Genomic DNA, 18,063 nt, shown 5'->3' with positions numbered 1-18,063 from the left:
AAGGAAAAGACATGTAGCTCTGCAGACGCTTCACAGACCATTTGATAAACCTCCAGCAGGTTAAACAAACACACAGGGAAGACTGTAAATGATACGGCAACTGCAGCTTCTCATCAAACATGAAAATCAGCAAATGACTTTGCAGATATAATAAACATTTCAAGTGTAGAAAAGCTTACTAGCCTGTGATCTATATTTCACAGGTCAAAACACTTGCTTCTGCTAGGAAATCACCCAAGATAGATACCACAATAACTGGGACTGCAGAGGTTATTGCTAATGGATGTCTAAATGCTAAAAATCTCTTCAGTGGCAAATCGGAGCATTTTGTATTGAATTTAAAAAGTACACAGTAAAAGTAACTGTCTGTGAGACAAATGCAAATCGCGGGGAAAAGGGCTTTTGTAGAAGCACATTTCAACTTCCTAACCCAGCATTTGCTGACATACATATTATTTTCAGGTTTTACTTCTGCAATGAATTCTTTTTTCCACAATGAGAACTATGAAAGAGGCAGAGGATGATTTTGTGACAGGTTTCCTTGGGCAAATCATGCTCTTAATCTGCAAAACCAGTTAGCCAGTGAAGATGATTTCATATTTTGGTAGGGAATTAAGGATTATGGCAAAAAAGCAGAGCATCTGTGCAAACAGAGTGCTTACAAAATCTGAGGGAGGCTGAAGCCAAAGGCAAGGCAGGTTTCTTTTGATGAGGCTGGAAAAGGTGACTCAAGGCTGCACAAGCTAAGCACCACCACTTGAGAAGGTGGCTGCCCTGTAGCGAATGATGCAAAGGGGGCTGCAGCAGTTAGTAGCACTCTACCAAAAAATAACTGGACCGTTTACATCTTCTGCGGTTTTACTTGACACAGGCGTCTGAAGGAACCGGACCAAGTCAACCATAAGCATGAGAACAGCTGTTTTCAACACTCACTGTCTTGCCAATGCCATATTAATCACAAAGGAAAACAAAACTGGCTCTGGAGGTGTGTTTGCACATAGGTAAACATCTGCCCACCAGGGATGGATCATCTGTCTGTCACATCTGTCAGTCACTGTGAACCTGGCTCAGATGTTAACAGCTGAGCTACAACAGTAGCCTGAGAGCCGCCTTCCTTCCTAAGCAGTGTCATTTAATGAAGCTTTTATCTTTGAATCACCTCAGAAGTATATATATTTTTCTAATCCATGTGGGTTTTTTTCAGTGCCTCCTATCTCTCCATATTACTTTCTATATTTCTCCCTTATTTCTGAGACCATCTTGTTAAAGAAAAATAATACACTCTATCTAGTCTAGTATTATAGCACGCCAGACACACCTTTTCCTCAGTCAAACTGTAGCACAGCACACACGAACGTTAAATTCAGCTAACATGACTTTATATCGGCAACTTAAGCACATTGTGACTGGATCACGTGTTCTGTCTCTAACTGTAATCTATACTGGATCCTGGAATTATGTACATTTTTAAACTCTCAGTTATTTTCTTATTTCTTCAAAATTTTTGCTTGTTTTCATACAGCAATATCTTTTTGTTTTCAGGATTAAATAAACATTCTTGCAAGTCACAAAAAACCCAAAATTATAGTGAAGAAAGCAGAGTGGCCTTTAAAATTCTTCAGCTTCCAGCTGACCTACATTCAAATTCATTAGTTGTGGGCAGCAAACAAACCCCTCAGGAAAGCCACATTTGGTGCAGCCGGAGACAGAATACAAACATTTGCTGCACAGCAGGCTGTGGGTCAAGAAGGGGGAAAAGAAGTGTACTTTTTCATTTTTGTAAACAGCTAAATAGCACCTGTATGTGTTCAGAGCCAATGATGAGAAGAAAACTGCCTTAACTGCTATGTAGTGACACGTACATTGTGTATTTAAACACTTCAGAGCCTGGAAATTCCTAGGACATTAATTATTGTTTTTATTACAATAATTTAGTATTTCATGACTTCTCACAGGAATATTTTGTGTCCTAAGCAATTACTGAGGATACTACATCATACGGTAATTATTTTTTTAGTATCAGCTCTGTAAATATTATCCTTGCAAGGCATTTTAAGGTTCTTTGATTTGCGTGTGCTCCCTTCTAGCTCAGTAGTTCAAAATTCAGCCTACCCTAAAATTATGTCTAACATTTCATTTTTGCATTAAAATTCTGTTACCAAACTTCCCCAAAACGAGGCTGTAAAACTGCTAATGACAGCAATACCAGAGCTGGAGCCACTGCAGAGGATGCGCTCAGGGCTCTACATTGACTCTGTTTTCTCTCCACTTTGACGGGCTAGCCCTGTTTTTGAGATCAAACACTGCGCTGAAATAGGAAACCTGTACTATAGCAGGCTTCAAAGAATCAGGTAGTGTGAAAAGAAAGTGAAGTATTCATGCATGTACAAAGGAGCTGAAAAATCTGGTCACTTTAATTTCAGACTTCAAAGTCTTGACAATTTTCCTTCAGAGCAGAGTGACCTATTTTCACAACTGACCCGCTAGTACATCCCTGAAATGGCATACAAAACGTGCAAATGACAAATAATAATAATGGTTAGAGAGAACAACAGGCTCCCCATGGTGGAGAAAATGTCAAGGGAATGGTTTATAACATCTAATTTTGGTCTTTCCTGCTCTCCTCCATACGGGTTTGGATCTGCTCTCACCATAAATACCAACAATTTGCCTATTCGGCAGATCAGGTATCACTGAGGAGTTGAAGGTGGCTGGAATGAGATTTGGGAAGCTGTATGGGCTCCTGTGGGTCCCAGGGACCTGCACAGCTGGAGCACAAGGGTTATGCGGGGTGGAAACCAACAGTGGATTGAAGGCAACATGATGAAGGACAGGACTGCAAGTACGCTTTGCTAGTCGTATTGAGCAGGGCAGAACGCAGGTGTCTGTGCTATTGTTCTGCCCCAGAGAAGAGGAAAATTCCTCTATTTGAGGAGTTATTCCCACTATGTCTTCTTTTTATTTGGCGCTGTTTTTTTGAATGAGAGTTTACTTAGGAGAGCGACAGCTACATGGCTGCAGTCCTCCCAGATAAAGTAAATCTCTGATGATTCAAATAGCTGTCCCAGACTGCAGTTTGCATTATAGGTTTTTTAAGCCCTAGACTACCTTTGGGCAATAAAATTTCACGTTTCTAGAAGTCTCCCATAGTGTAGGTGTCTGAGTCAGTAGATGCAAGAAGTAAAGAGTATGGATTTTTTAAAATGTCAAATAGATCAGGTACAAATTAGTCTTTCCCTCAAAAAAAAAAAAAAAAAAAAAGACTTTCAACCCAACCAAAACTATCTGCAGAATTTAACTGGAACTTACTAATGATTTCTCCCAACAAAAATAAAATATGAAGAAGCAGAAACATTTCTGCTCTTCAAAATCTGGGGTGGTTTCATCTACTCTTATTTTTTAACTAGAGTTGATACAACTTTTAAGACCAATAAAAAGCACTTACAAAATTGGAGTAAAACAAAAATGAAATTTTTGTTGCAACATATATGAAGTATTTTAATCAGTCCCAAAGCTAGGGTGTCTTTTTTTTTTGTTTGTTTCAGGGAGGATTTATTTTTATGCTTGTGCCAGGTCATTTGTTACCCCTTTTATTGCCCCAGTTTTCAGTGACTGAATTGAAAATAGACAAACAAATAAATGAACAATTTGCATGGTATTAGCATCGACAGATTTCCCCACGTTGTTAAAACAGATAAGAGGTCATTGGTTTTTAGCCTGGAAAGCATGGGAGCAGCTATGCAGCACATCCCTATTCAGGACAGCACTGGGAACATTTAAGTGTATGTTAAAGTCTCCTTGATTTCAAAGTGCCTCTTTAACAGCATCATCAGCTCTTAATGCTGTATCAGTGCTGCTGGAATATTTGATGCCCCTTTCAATGCTTCTGTAGGAATAAGCAACAACAGGAATGACTCTTTTGACTCAAGTACTATTGACCTAATGCTCCCCCTTGCTTCGGAGCCTCAGCAAGCCAGGAGAAAACCTCAGCCCAGGAACTCAATGGGAAACACAGCCATCAAAACCTAGGGATTCAAGGGGTGAGCTAACAAATCAGTATCAAATACAGTATTTTTAAACGACAGACTTTTAAACTCTATTTACATATAAGAAGTTCCAACTGTAAAGCTAAATAATGTTTCTAAGAATCATGCACATAGAACTGAACACCTACGCATCTGCAAAATTAAGTCCAGGTTTCAAACTGTAATTATATTAATGTATATAATTTGAATTAACTATGATTTCAGCAATTCTGCAAACCCCTTTGAAAGGATCGGTTGCTTGTTGATTTTATGCTATGTGAAGACATGATAAATATGACATGTAGTCTCATCCCATGAATAATACATTCTGCATCTTAAGCAAGCGAGTTCTGCTCCAGAGAGATGCTTAATCCATTCCCTGCTTCTGGGGATGAAAGGAATTAAACTCGGTGCACTGATTTCACAGTATGTGCTCATTTGACTTTAATTATAAAATGATTATTTCAACTTTTTTTCCTGTAAAATAAACCAAGCCTGAGCTTCATGTAACCTCTATAGAATTAGATTACTTTTGTGTGCATTCAGTCATCACTCGTCAATACTGCACTTTCAATACAGTTTCACATGGAAGGATAAAAACAACCTCTTGGGGTTTACAGTTGGTATAGTAGTTTCAGGTCTCACAGCAACAAAATATCCTCTTTTTGATATCTGGCCAAATGTAGGAGCACTGGAATCCTTCAAAGTGAATTCAAATGGCATGAAAAGGAACTTTCACCAGGCACAGGGAAATGACACTATCCCACAGCACGCTGGAAGATTTACAACACGCATCCTGGATATATATTTTTCCACAGACTGTTTGAACCTGTGCAAAGCTCAGTATAAGATCATTTAAATTGCTAAAAAGCAGAAGTTTGCTCTTGGCTGATTCAATGGCCAGAGCATTCCTTGGGAATAGGACATCTGCTGTCCATGTCTCAAGAACAACTGAGCGTCAAGCGGATGAGACAGCTATACTGTCAAAGGCACAGCCATGCATCAGGCTTGAAAAGACAGCACTTCAGGAATGTGATGTTTTATGAGCCATACTGTCTGGGGGGAATAGAAATGAACACTTTCCATACAGCGTATGCTCTCTATGTGAGGATGACTGACAGCAGCTCCAGCTGACATCTCTCCATCAAGATCTAGAAGAATTTACCAGGTTCATCGTATCGCATATTCCAATTCAAAAGCAATTTGGAGCTGACCTACACACTGTCAGAAGCCAGATCCTGCCCCCAGGCAAAAGTGGCTGTATTACTTCCAGTCTCAAACCAGTTAATGCTACTGGTTAATACTACGAGTATACCCCAACTGCCAAGCTGACTAGCTGGAATGTGTCTGCATCTACATCAAGACTAAACCATCATGTGGATAAACTGTCCACAGACAAGTAAGAATAGCTGCTATTTACAAGGTGCTATTATAGCTTACACAGGAAATGTGGAGTCAAATTTTTTAAGTGTCCAAGTGATATAAAAGTTTACGGGTTATTTTCAGAAATCTCAGTCAACTCCTAAATGTTCAGGTTACTCCTCAAAACACTGCCTACTTTTACAAAGGTGTCTATGTATCTAAACTTACAATATCCACTGTGCTAGAATGTGAATTTGTCAGGACACGAACAAGTTTTAATTTTTTTTTATTTATTTTTTTTTAATATCAAACCAGCTCAATCTCATTTATCTTTGGGGGCTCCTAAATTCTAGGGATACAACAATGTGTTAAGATAGATGCCTTCACTACATTGAATGCTGAAGAACATAAGCTTAGATCAGTTTTTTGAGAACACCTGAAATAAAACAGAGTACATCTCACCAAACACTTCTCAGCATTATCTCTCTGAACAAACTGTGACTCAAGCACAACACACAGGAAAGATTTATCTGCAATGATCTCAAAAACGCCAGAATATGCAGCAACTTTTTCTATAATTCAAAATAAACGGTCGTGACAACTATTTAGCACTTGAAATTCCTAATCTTATCAAATGATCTAAAGAAAAATTGCACTGCTTCAACTTCTGTCAAACCATCTCTCTAAAGAACAAAACTGAAAGTCATCAAGAGTTCACAAAATGTCATTTGAAAACATGAACTTCAGTCTGTATTAGGACTTTGGCATAAGTGTTTTGTATATACAGTAACTACAACATAAATGACAACTACTAAGTTCACAGTGAAAAAATACAAAATATTTTTCTCTAAAGTAGATATTTAGTACACTAAATATTAGCGACCTATGAGCTAAAGCATCACCCAAAGAGGTTCCCGTACAGAAGTCTTAATTCACTTTGAAGAACAATGAATCTTGATTTGTATTGACTTAAAAATAAAAGTCTAGTTGGTGTTTGTATAATTAAAGACTTTCTCATAACAATAACTGCACACTGGACACTGTAGTCATGTCATTTCACAGTGGTTATGATCTTTATGATTCTACCATAAAAATAACAATATGTAAATCACTACGACACTTTAAACAGACAAAAATGTTCGTTATGAACAAGAGTAAGTCATCCAACTCTCTCATACCAACATTTATCTAAAACATCCACAAAGTAAGTACTTTGTCTGTTCAGAAACACCAGTTACTAGGATGAGATCTGAGCCTGGCAGTGTAAAGGTCTGAGCTCCATCCTCTGTACCCATAGCCTTCTGTGGAATGTGTGACTTTGTTCAATAATAAGGCCATGGAGTGCAGAGAATATTAACATTAGTCATTAGAAGGTGGGTGACATGACCTTACAGTTTCTGATTTCTACTGCAATAAGTCTTCCCTTTGAGTCGGAGGTTACTGTGCTTGAGGTGAAAATGGCAACATCAGTTATTCTGCTTGTGTACAACCTTTGTCAGTATTCATTTGTTTTCGTTAAAAGATCCCTCAAATTCTACTTGAGGTGAAAATCCCGTTAGAGAGCTGCATAATGTATCTAAAACTTGCCGTTCACAGGCACATTTTGCAGACTTGTTTGAAATAATTAAAAGACACATCTGTTTGAAGATCACATGTTAACCATTGGTCCAGGTTTGTGTGACAGGATGACAGAGAAGACAAGGATGTGCATACGCGTGGCAGAAAATCACGTGAAGATGAGAACCCTGACAGAGTGTTGCTCTGTTATTGATATTTCTGAGCCTGTCCGATCAGCAGTGGAAAATATGAGCCAATCTCCCTACACCATCGAAACCAGATATCAAAGAACAGATTTCAAGGGGCTGAAAACACACAAGCCTCTGATGAAAAGGTTCTTGTGAGCAATGTCTGAAATATGCCGCAAAAGACCGAGGGATGTTCTTCATAGCAAAAGCCCAAGGTAACCTAACCATGGGAAGTGCTTACGGCTCCCATGGTACCTTCCTTTAAAAGCTGCTTGGTAGTAACTGTAATTCATTTGCTTTTTATAACTAGTTTAATTTTATTAATATCACCTTGCTGTTCACAAACAAGTTCAGTGTTATAAAAAGCAAAGCAAGTCTTACCTGGAATACTCTGTCTCCTCATAGACAGTGCTCCATCAGGTGGCTTTGCCTGGTTTGCAGACTTTGTGTAAGGACTCTCATCTAAACAGAAACAAGCAATACTTCCAGTTACTGTTAAATATAATATTACAACCAAGATAATTTTAACCCAAATACTGTGTGAACTATTAATGCAGAGCACAAGAGCTGCTATGAGCTAGACAAGGATGGGTATTTCTGAATGCTGACTCAATGTTCAATGTCACATTTAGATTTGATGATAAAGAGCCTGAACAGCAGAGCTGAAAAGAATGGGGTAAAACTCAAATTAGAGATTAACGCTTAGTTTCTGCCAGGTTTGATATACAAAGGCCTGTTCGGTTTTAACAGAGTCATAGAAACTTTCCTTTTCCTCATGTCAAGAAGCTTCACATGTTGAAGACGGGAGCGAGAGAGGTACCAGCCTGTTCAGGAGTAAAAGGCTTCCAGAAGCTTTTGAATATTCTGGCTGTAAAGATGAACACCTTTTCCTTTGGGATCTGCCAGTGGGTGGTTCCTTTTCTGTCATAATGATTGATGGGGGAAACATCAGAAAGCTGTTGCCAAATAGGCCAGGCACATTTATGCCTGAAGAACGGCACTGTGACAGTCTGTGTCTAAATAGGAGGCTACGTGGAACACCTACTGATCAGCCTCGGTGCATAAGAGACCACGAATGGTGAGACGAGCAGATGAGTCATCAATTAAGGCAGCATTAGGCAAAAAGTGAGTCACTCCCACATCCCCCTTAAGAGCAGAACAACAGCAGGGAAAAAAATCAACTATATTGTAGCTTTAAAAAGGACAAGCTACAAGGTCAAGAAAGAAATGTGAATAAAATATAAGAAATAATTGAATGCATTTTATTACTTCAATCAAAAGAAAGGAATCAGAAGAAATTAAGCTTCTGTCTTGCTTATCATTTAATCGAGTGTTCAGATGCTTGAAAGTATTACCGAATTTGCATATTTTCCTTCAGGTTGCAAAGGACCGATGCATTTACAGCACATACATGAATACGTGCTTAGATACAGATCAATGAGTAAAAGAATCAAAGACCATGTTATCTAGTATAGCATCCTCAGATCAAGTAGAACCATATGAACATTTTTTGGAGATTCAGTTTTTCTTTTCAGCTAACAATCTCAACATTGTAAGTCTTCTTTGCTGATTACGCTATTTACGTCTTGCAAAGTCTCAAACTCCTTTATACACCTGCATCAAAGACAACAGTCTGTTTTTATTCAAGTGAGCTTAGAGTTTGGTCAGCATAATTTAATTTAAAGCCAGGTCTCAGAAAGAAGTGAATAGAAGAGCTGGTTGGCTTTTAAAACCAGAACCTCTGCAATGAACTCTGCTACTGTTAGCTGGATGTAGCAACAAAAAACTAAATAAACTAAAAAAAAAAAGATTGTTGTATAGCCAAGCACCTTGATGAAAACACAGCAAGTAATGAAGAACATATATTGGTACAATACCTCAAGAGTCAACATAATTGTTTTTTCTACAGTGAAATGAACTCACATTGCTTTAGGACTACATCGTTACAAGGAGAAAGATAACAGGCTTGACTATACTGTATGCTAGTACAAACTCCTAGAAAATAAAGCTGTCAGCTACAGCAAATACAGAAGCATGAAGAAATATTAACACAGAACCAACCACGTGATTTAAGAAAAAGGTAGACCTTTATTCTTCTATTTGAGGAAAGTGAAAAAGCTAATATTGTTGCATATGCAGGATAAACATCCTCTAATCAAAGAAAAAAAAAGTGAACTAGAGTTTCTGAAGGAAGTAGAATTATCTTTTTCCTTTCACAGAAGAGGCACCACTGAGCTTGAAGTCAAGACAAGGCTCCCTCAACAGCCTTGCTAACTCATACCAATACCATAAAACCAGAGCTCATCAATAACATGTGGCTTACACGTCCCATCTGTTATTACTTGTTTGCAGGTGCTGAACATGACAGTAGATAGTGTGAGACACGCATTTTTCTATTAAAAAGTCAGCAGGAAACATAATACGATTTCTCAGGAGCTGATGGATGGTGATGACTTTTGGGTCCTATTTAACGTAAGCCCTACCTATGAAAAATCTATCAATTTACAGAACAAACCAGTCCTTGCTTTGTCAGACTTATTACATATTAATTCTTTTCATTCGATCAGAGGGAGAGGGCAAAAAGGAAAGAAGAATTTCTACAACCAGACCTTTTTACTGAATCTCTGTAAGTGAGCAAATGAGTAAACCAGCTATGATCTCTTGCTGGAATAGGATTTCCCCAGTATCGCACTGCACTGCGAGTACCTGCAGTTTTCCTGAGGTTCAGGAGAAAGGACAAGCCTGCAAACCTTTCTTATCAATGGCACCAATGAGAGGAGGGTCATTTATGTTTGAACAACTTACAAGAGAGCCTGAGGAAAAAAATCAAATATTTTCTACACAACAACTGGCAAATATGAAAGGTAATTGAGGCTGCATATGTAAGTAAGCCAGTATTTTAATTTAAGCATATTAGCATTAAAAACTCATCAGATATTGATATAGGTTAGATACTGTAGGCACGTAACCGTGTTAAATTTCTTAATCTGCCTACAGACTTTCACAGCAAAAAAGAGGCACAAAAGGTTCCTTCATAAACTTTTGAACCTGTTAATGCAAAATACACTCTATTATTATTGGGAAAGAACAATGAGCTGTTGTATCATGGGTGGATTGGGAAGCTGCTCCCAGGACAGGAAGGAATTATCTTTAAATGCCCATTTAACAATAAAATCACACTGCAACATAACTAGAAATCAAGGTAAAGGATTTCCAGAAGCAAAGGAAAACAAATATAACCAACTCAAGAAAGAACGCTAACAGCCTTATTGAGATGCTTATTTGAGACTGAAAAGTAATATACAGAAGAGACAGATGCAGAAATAGATGCCATGCTAAAGAAGAGAGTAACTGTTCTTCAGAGTCAAGGAATCCCTCATAGCCCTGAAACGCCAGACACTACTCATGCTGTCAAAAAGGGAAAAATCTGTTTGTTTGTATTAGTAAAGTTGTTATGTGTGGCCACAATAATTTATTATCAAGTTACAATTTACTGATGTCCTTATTCACTCTGTAGTTAGCAGGGAAGGTGTTAAAACATGCAAAAATGTCTCACGATAGCAGTAGCTAGAAGGATTTGTCTAAGTGTTTTGCATGACCAGCTTCCTCCTCTACAGCACAGACGGATTTTTTGAAGAGTAAACTCAACCCAGCAAGCCAACACGGTGAGAAAGCAAAGGAGCAAAAGGGTGTGAAGCATTCTTCCCAATAGGAGACAATAGCTCAAAAGTAGGAAAAGATGTGATGTGTTTAAGAAGCCACACAGTCAACGCAGAGAAACAGGCTACATTCTGAAGCATAAATCCCACCTAGATACGTCCCTGACATTAACACATCATCAGTGGGGAATGAGTCACAGTCCATAAAGAATTCAGAGTCCAAATGGTGCCATTCCTGAGTATGGACACATCTTCACCTAGAAGATGCCAACACATGCTGCCAACCCCGCTGTTGGGTGCAGCATCTCCTGCTGCTGCTGGGGGAGTCACAGGACAGCAGGACCAGCATGGCCTTGTGGATATGGTCCTACAGCTGCATTAATTACATCACTGGCTTTTTTTCTTTCCTCTGATTTCCTCTGGCTAAGAGATTAGACAGCCCAGGGTAAACAATTTCTAGCAATTAAGTCTTATAATGGTGACTGCTATGCCAGCAGCTCTCTTCACTCACTGACTACAGGAAAACAATCCTCTTATACTGTTAGCAAGTGGGGGTCATTCCTCCCCAAATTCACACTCTGCTTGTTTCTTGCAGTTGTGAATGTGCAACAGTGAACAAGATGCCCACTGTGTGTTAATTCACCTTGTCCTGGCAGAACACGGTGATTATCTCACAGGTGACATCTTGCACATTACTGAGATTCTTAACCAGGAAAGCAAAAGATCTTCCTGTTTTCTCTTCTTACTTGTCCTCACAGGACAGCCCTAAATACTGGTAACAGTAGCTCACACAACATCCTTTCAAAGCTCTGCACACAACTCTTCTAATTAAAGACTGCAAAGATAATGATCAAGTGGCCGTGCAAGCAGTCCTGCTTACAGCTATTACTGTAGGCTTACTGCCTTTAGCTATTGACTGTGAGGCAGATAAACAGCTTTTTGCACTTCCTTGCTTATTTTTAACCTGCTGGCATCTCTATCCTGTAACTGAATTATTCACTCTTCGAGTTAGGGACCACGCTGTGACCCATTTATATCATTGTGTGTTGCTCTTACTATACAGGGGCGCTCTGTCCAAGACTAAGGGCTCTTTACACTGTAAAAAAACCCTACAGTAATGTAACCCTACAAAGATTATACACTGCATGATGTGTACAGATATATATCAAGTGCTTGGTACTGTGCAAGCAAAATGACCATATGAAATCTTTAGATATTTGCTATATTCAATTTAATATCCTTTGAAGAATACCAACTGGGGACACATAAGAGGGAATACAAGAAAAGCCTGAAGATATTTCCTCAAGTCCAAGCGTTCAATGTATCAGGCAGTTTATGGCCGCTGAACCATCTGCGTGTGTCTTGAGGTGGATGTGAAATCTATTTACACATGGATTTGCTCACAGATGTGGTGAAGCCTAAGAGCACTCCCTGCTTCAAGTCTCCACGACCAGTTAGAGGACATTTCCTTCACCGCTGCTGCCGCATGTCCGGGCGACAACTGCTGAACCCAGTAAATGTGTCCAAACCTGTGCAGCCTCAAGTGGCCCCTGTCAGATACAAAGGGGAAGCCTCTTCTCGTCCCACTGAAAACAGCTACTGAACAAGTCAGCAGCTGCCCCTTTGGCCCTCCATCATGGAGAGGACAAGCGAAGATCCTTCAGTCATATCTTGTCCCTCTCATACAACAGCTCCTTCTCAGCAAAATGTCACCACTCGTACCTGCTTCTCTTCTGCACAGCCTGATTCCTTCAGGAGCAGGGGAAATAACGTAGCATCAAATTTGTAAGTGAGCAATTTCAAACACAGGGACATTTTTTTTAATATAGAGGAGCTTGTGAGATATATTATATTTTTTCAACAGTGGATGTGGAAGAATTATGAGAGAGAACAGCGAATTTCCATCTTTCAGTTTTCCACTCTCATTCTTCAGCAGCTTAATTACATTTTGTGACAGGATAGGCCATTCTTTGGCCAAAGGAGAACTGAATTTAAACCTTTTAAAAGTTTAACCATGTAGCTCCCAAGTAGAATTCAGAACCCAAGCAAGTGAAACCTGACGTATTCCTCTGAAGTTTCTCACTGTGAAGGATTTCCAACTAATGTGAATCCCAAGACTCTACAAGGAGGCACATTATGCCTCTAGCTGTCTTAGTATAGGGGAAGAGTATGACTGCACATGTTGTTGCTTACACCATTTGGGGTAGCATACACCTCAGACTAGTAGAGCATCACATACCTGTACATTGTGTTGTCAAGAGGATGATTACAGCTAAGAGAAGAACATCCCCAACAACAATAGTTTCTCAAAAATTAAAAGCATCAGGTCACAGGTATTGTTCTTGGATCTGTAATATCCCATTTACTGAACATTACCACCCTTGAATCTTACAATGACGAATATTTGTCACTAAAAGCAACCAACTTTCATGAATCCTGCTAGTAAAGCACCAAACACCATAGGTTCTCATACTTCCCATACCCTGAAACTTAACTTTAAATGGTAGAAAGTATAGTATTATCTAAAAGTATCATTTTTGGCACAGCATCAGACTGGCAACAGTTGGTAAATTCTGAGCTATAGCATTCATGGTTATTCCCCCAGCTTGCAGCTGGAGGCTTTCACAGGTATGTCCGTGGTTTATAGCAGCTCTGAAGCTGAGGAAGGCTTACACAGAGTCTCAGTATAGCTTTTAAGACCATCCCTGTAGCAACTTACTCTCTTCTGAACTCAGGCACTTCCGTTAAAGATGTTCCATTCTCTCCTGTAAGAAAGCTGAAATGTTTACTGGAGCACGGTCTCAAACCCTGGTCTCTCATTCATAGATGAGTACTCGAATTCCCAGCTACACAATCCTTTGGTCTTTCTTAGTGGCACTGATCAATGTTTTAGGTATGTCAGGCAAAGTAAAACAGGTTAAAGCTACCTCCTCTACAATCAGTTCCAAGCCCTGCCCTGGATCAGAAAGAAGGAATCTGAACTCAAGATCCCCTCTGTACACCATCAGCAGTCCAGCCACTACAAAGCCATCAGGACCAACCTAGAAAAATGTCTGTGACCCCTACATAAGCTCATCTCCTCAATTTTGGTTCTTTGTTTCTGGTAAAAACACACAAATATTTTCTCTGAACTGTTGCAAATTCTGGAAAATGTGATTTTCAGGTTGATCTACAGCAATGGGAATGGAAAAAACACTGAGAAGGGAGTTGAACCTTGGTTATCACACTGCCCTACAGCTTGCAGCTGACAGTACTTCTATGAAAGACAGTGGACAAATCTTTTCTGTAAACTTAAGGACCAAGTAATTCTGAAAAATAACTGACTAAGTAACTTTGAATATTTATGCAATAGTCCAATCGATGCAACCAGCAGCAGTCACAATCAGTAGATAGATACCAACACAACTTATAGCTCTAACAGCTGCAACAGCTATAACTGAATCATAGCAAGAATACTTCTACTCTGACCTTTTTTTAAAGCTGAAGGTTAGAAAGGCCACTGGAAGTTCTGAAACTCTGATAAGTTTTACAATAAATGCAATTATTGAATACACTTGAGTTTATAACTACAATGAAATTTGCTGGGAAGCAGAGAACAGTAGGAATTTTACTTTGGCTGTTGATGGAAGATTCGGCAGAAATGTTTTTAGCCTTGTGTAACTTTTATCCTTAGTAATTAACAACAGTAGTGGAAAAGTATCTCAGAGAATGTATTTTTCCCAGGAAAGGATGATGTTTTTAAAATAGCTGCTTTTAAACAATGCAAAAGTCTATAGAAAAATTAACATACTGGAACATTCATGGTTACCACAGTGTCACCACAGCTGCGTACGAGAGTAATGGACCATAAACAGTTGAAAAAGATATAAAATTGGCTAAGTTCTTTCAGCAGATGTATAATGTACAGATTTTGAATGTATATGCTTCACGAAACAACAAAATGTCAACAATTTGCTTTGCGCATATGCTCACCCTTTCCGACTTGTTATGGGAACTCCAGCCATGAAAGGAAGCATTAATTTCTCCTACCAGTGCAGAGGAATAACAGCTTTTTTAGTTCCTTTAGGGACTCTGACTTCAATCACTTCCAATGAGGCTTCATTTTTGAAATGGCAATGCTGCTCTTCAATATAATACTTAGACATTTCTAAAATTTCCTAAGAGCTGCATGTAAAGCAGTCATTAATGAACTGGGTTCCCAAGTAGGACAAATATGAACGTATTTAATCTTAATCCTTTCTTATTAAGCTCTGTGTTCAGTGCTCTCCAGCAGTCTTTGTTGAGAAAGCAGGGTTTCAAATGCCTCCATAAGTAACATCTGTTGTTGTGTGTGACATGGAGAAAACAGGAGAAGAATGAGTTAGAATAGCTTCTCCAGTGATTTCCTTTCCCACATTTAGCAGACTGTCCTCTTAGAAACTTAATTTTAACAGGTATAGCACCTAATGAATAACTATGTTGTCTCTATGTTGTCACTCTAAAGTGAAAATTCACTTGATTTTATTATACTTTATGTAAATTTATCTTTTTTTTTTTCCTGAATTATATGGTTACTTATTGCAGTAGCAGCTCAGTTTTAATCTTGAAGCAAGAGAAGTAGGGTACTGTAATTATGCATAACCATGAATCCATGTCCTATTGATATTTACAATATTTCAGCAAGCTTGACCATTTGCAAAATGATCTGAATTTCCTCCAAGTTTGCTAAGCCTGTGCTTAGGCATCTGAATGGAAATGCTTGGTTTCCTAAATTGCTAAATATGCTGATCTCCTCCCAAAGCTATTTTGGTCAGGAAAATTCAGAACTTTCCAAGATGATATAAAACATGCAGGATCTGCAGAAAGCTAAAAACATGTCCTGAGAGATATTAGCATATGGTGAAGTTCACTTCAGTGGATTATCTAATAAAGAAATAATCCTATTTACATAATAACCCAACCACAAACTACTTCAAATCTGATAAATATGTCTTTTTGTTTATACAGCATCTAAGAATTGTTAAGGGATTAAACTCGAATGCCATAAACCAGAATCATTACATAATTTTAGGATTCAAAGTGAGTTTCACTCTGTTGTCTTGAGCTTCTGTTTATTATTTCTGGAAATAACACAGGCATCACTTCAGTGAAACATGTGAGGCTTAACCAGAGTAGCTAGAAACTGAAGAAGCTGGGAAACAGCTCAAAGAAAGTGAAGATGTAAACTGTTTTCCTCTATGAGACAGCTTGGGATTTTTCTGTACACATAACATCTGCAGAAAACCTTATTCTAGAAGCTGGGAAACTCCTAAGTGACACAGACCTCACTGACAGGAAACATTTCCAGATATTCAAGTGACACGTTTTGTTCTGAACATCCATGGTTTATTAGAAGCTGCATCTTGGTCCACAGGAAGGTTTTGTTGTCCCCCCTGAATGTGTGCTTAGGAACATCACATCGCTCTGATGTAGTGCTGCATGCTGGCATTATGTGATGTGGCCACACATAAGCTTTTTTTGAAAAAAAAATTGAAAACTTTCTCTTTATGAAGTTCTAATAATGAAGAGATTCAGTTACATTGTTTAACATTGGTAAATGCTAAATCAGCATCCCTCATGAATATTTGAGCCAAACTTGACAGAGGAAGACCAATGTCAAGAAGATAACAGAAGTTCCAACAAGGCTCCTGGAGAAGGGAGCTGAGCAAAGGAATGAGACCTGAGTGAAGGCAGCAGCTGAGGGCCAGAAAACCAGATGGCATTAACTCCACACCTCATGGAAAAGCACTTCTATGGATACATGTTTACTTTAATAATACAATTACCTCAATGTGGTTCAGCTAGCCCTTCCAGATGGGACTTTGCTGGGCTGAGAAGACAGCAATAGCTGATTAGGGGAAAAAGGGGCCACGCTATAACCCACGGCTCCTGGACAATGCCCTCAAGCACCACCATATGTTCCCCGCTGCCAGGGCTGCCCATCACTCTGTCTCCTTGGGACAAAAGGCAACCAGCTTCCTAGTGGGCAGTATTTCAGTGTATATTAACAAAACATGGCATGTGGTATGATCTGCTATGCATTTGTGGATAAAATGCAACAGGGAGATACATATACTGGTCATTGGAGCTGTGCATATACTACAGGGCACCTCCAATGTATCAGATGTTAACAGCAACATTTTTCTGCATGGAAACTGCTGTGATTTCTTAGCCCAACCTTGGCAGAAGTTTTACCCTCAGTCTAACTGCCTGAAACTTAAAAAGTAGAAGTGATGTTTAAAACTGCTCTTTGATTATCTTAAGAGTTCTGATTTTTCTATTGGGGGAAATCAAATTCTCTATTTCCCCTTCCCATCAGTATATGTATATGGATAATGATCTTCTAGGAGTACCCATGGGGAAGACACCTTCCACCTTCTACCTGTGCAGACAAAGCAGATCAGGAACATTTGCCCAGGCTGCTGTCATTGCAGTTGACAGGGATTGGGGCAAGAGAGGGTGTCAACCAAAATCTTCTCTACTGCGTGCCAGGGAAAGCAGCAGTTGTGTATGTGCTGAGGGAAAGCAATGACAGTGGTAATAGCTGAGACAGTGAGACCATCACTCAAGTTGCATAAAAAGCAAGTAAAATATGTTAAACTGTTTAGAAAACAGGAGTTCAGTTTGCTTCAGGAAAAATAAGCCAAGTCACAACACTACATTCAAAGAAGTTAGGAACGGTATTTTTTTCATGAGGTTATTTATCCTGCCTCCATTCCATTGCTGTACTAATGCTATTTGCAGTGAATTACATAATGTATTTTTCAGCCTACTTGTGTCTCTAAGTGTCTCTAGTGATGACATCTCCATCACTTTCCTTCGGCTGCTCCACAGGATGCATCAGATCTCACAGCTGGAAAATAGTTTCCTCCATCAGTCTCCAATTTTCTTTCCTTGCTTTAACTGTCACTCCATTACTCCTAATAACATTCTTCCTCTCTTCAGAAGATCTTACAAAAACACCATCTCACATGTACTGCTCATTCCAGAAACCACACAGATTACTGTGCTTACTGCCTTAAGGTAGGTTCCTACCAGTTCTTCCTGGGCATGACTTACCACAAGGACTGACTGATTTGTCACTGAAGCACGGTGGTACATACGGTAATCTTGTACTGGGTTATCCATTTGATAAAGAGTGAAATTATTTCTTCAAACCAAAAATTTTCACAAGTGTAACTCTGGTGTGGAGAACATTAAGATTAAAGCATACTTTTGCATGTTAGTAATATGTTGTATAAACTTACAGTATTA

The 18,063-nt window shown here is 39.0% G+C and overlaps 1 protein-coding gene across 20 annotated transcripts in view; it reads right to left on the bottom strand.

Annotated features, from left to right (window-relative positions):
• The window catches only part of GRIP1 (glutamate receptor interacting protein 1), a 326,528-nt gene that overhangs the window by 100,550 nt on the left and 207,915 nt on the right, over window positions 1–18,063 (bottom strand). For 17 of the 20 annotated variants that reach the window (XM_065048544.1, XM_065048495.1, XM_065048514.1 and 14 more), the window contains exon 2: window positions 7,514–7,594. The exons of the other annotated variants lie outside the window; for them this stretch is intronic. In XM_065048544.1, the coding sequence (XP_064904616.1) occupies window positions 7,514–7,594 (81 nt within the window). The remainder of the gene's footprint in view (window positions 1–7,513; window positions 7,595–18,063) is intronic. 20 annotated transcript variants of the gene reach the window in all.

Source organism: Columba livia, chromosome 1 (assembly GCF_036013475.1).
Source record: "Columba livia isolate bColLiv1 breed racing homer chromosome 1, bColLiv1.pat.W.v2, whole genome shotgun sequence".
Taxonomy (NCBI): Eukaryota; Metazoa; Chordata; class Aves; order Columbiformes; family Columbidae; genus Columba; species Columba livia.
The sequence above is the reverse complement of the archived record's forward strand: the minus strand, read 5'-3'. Positions and strand labels throughout refer to the sequence as shown.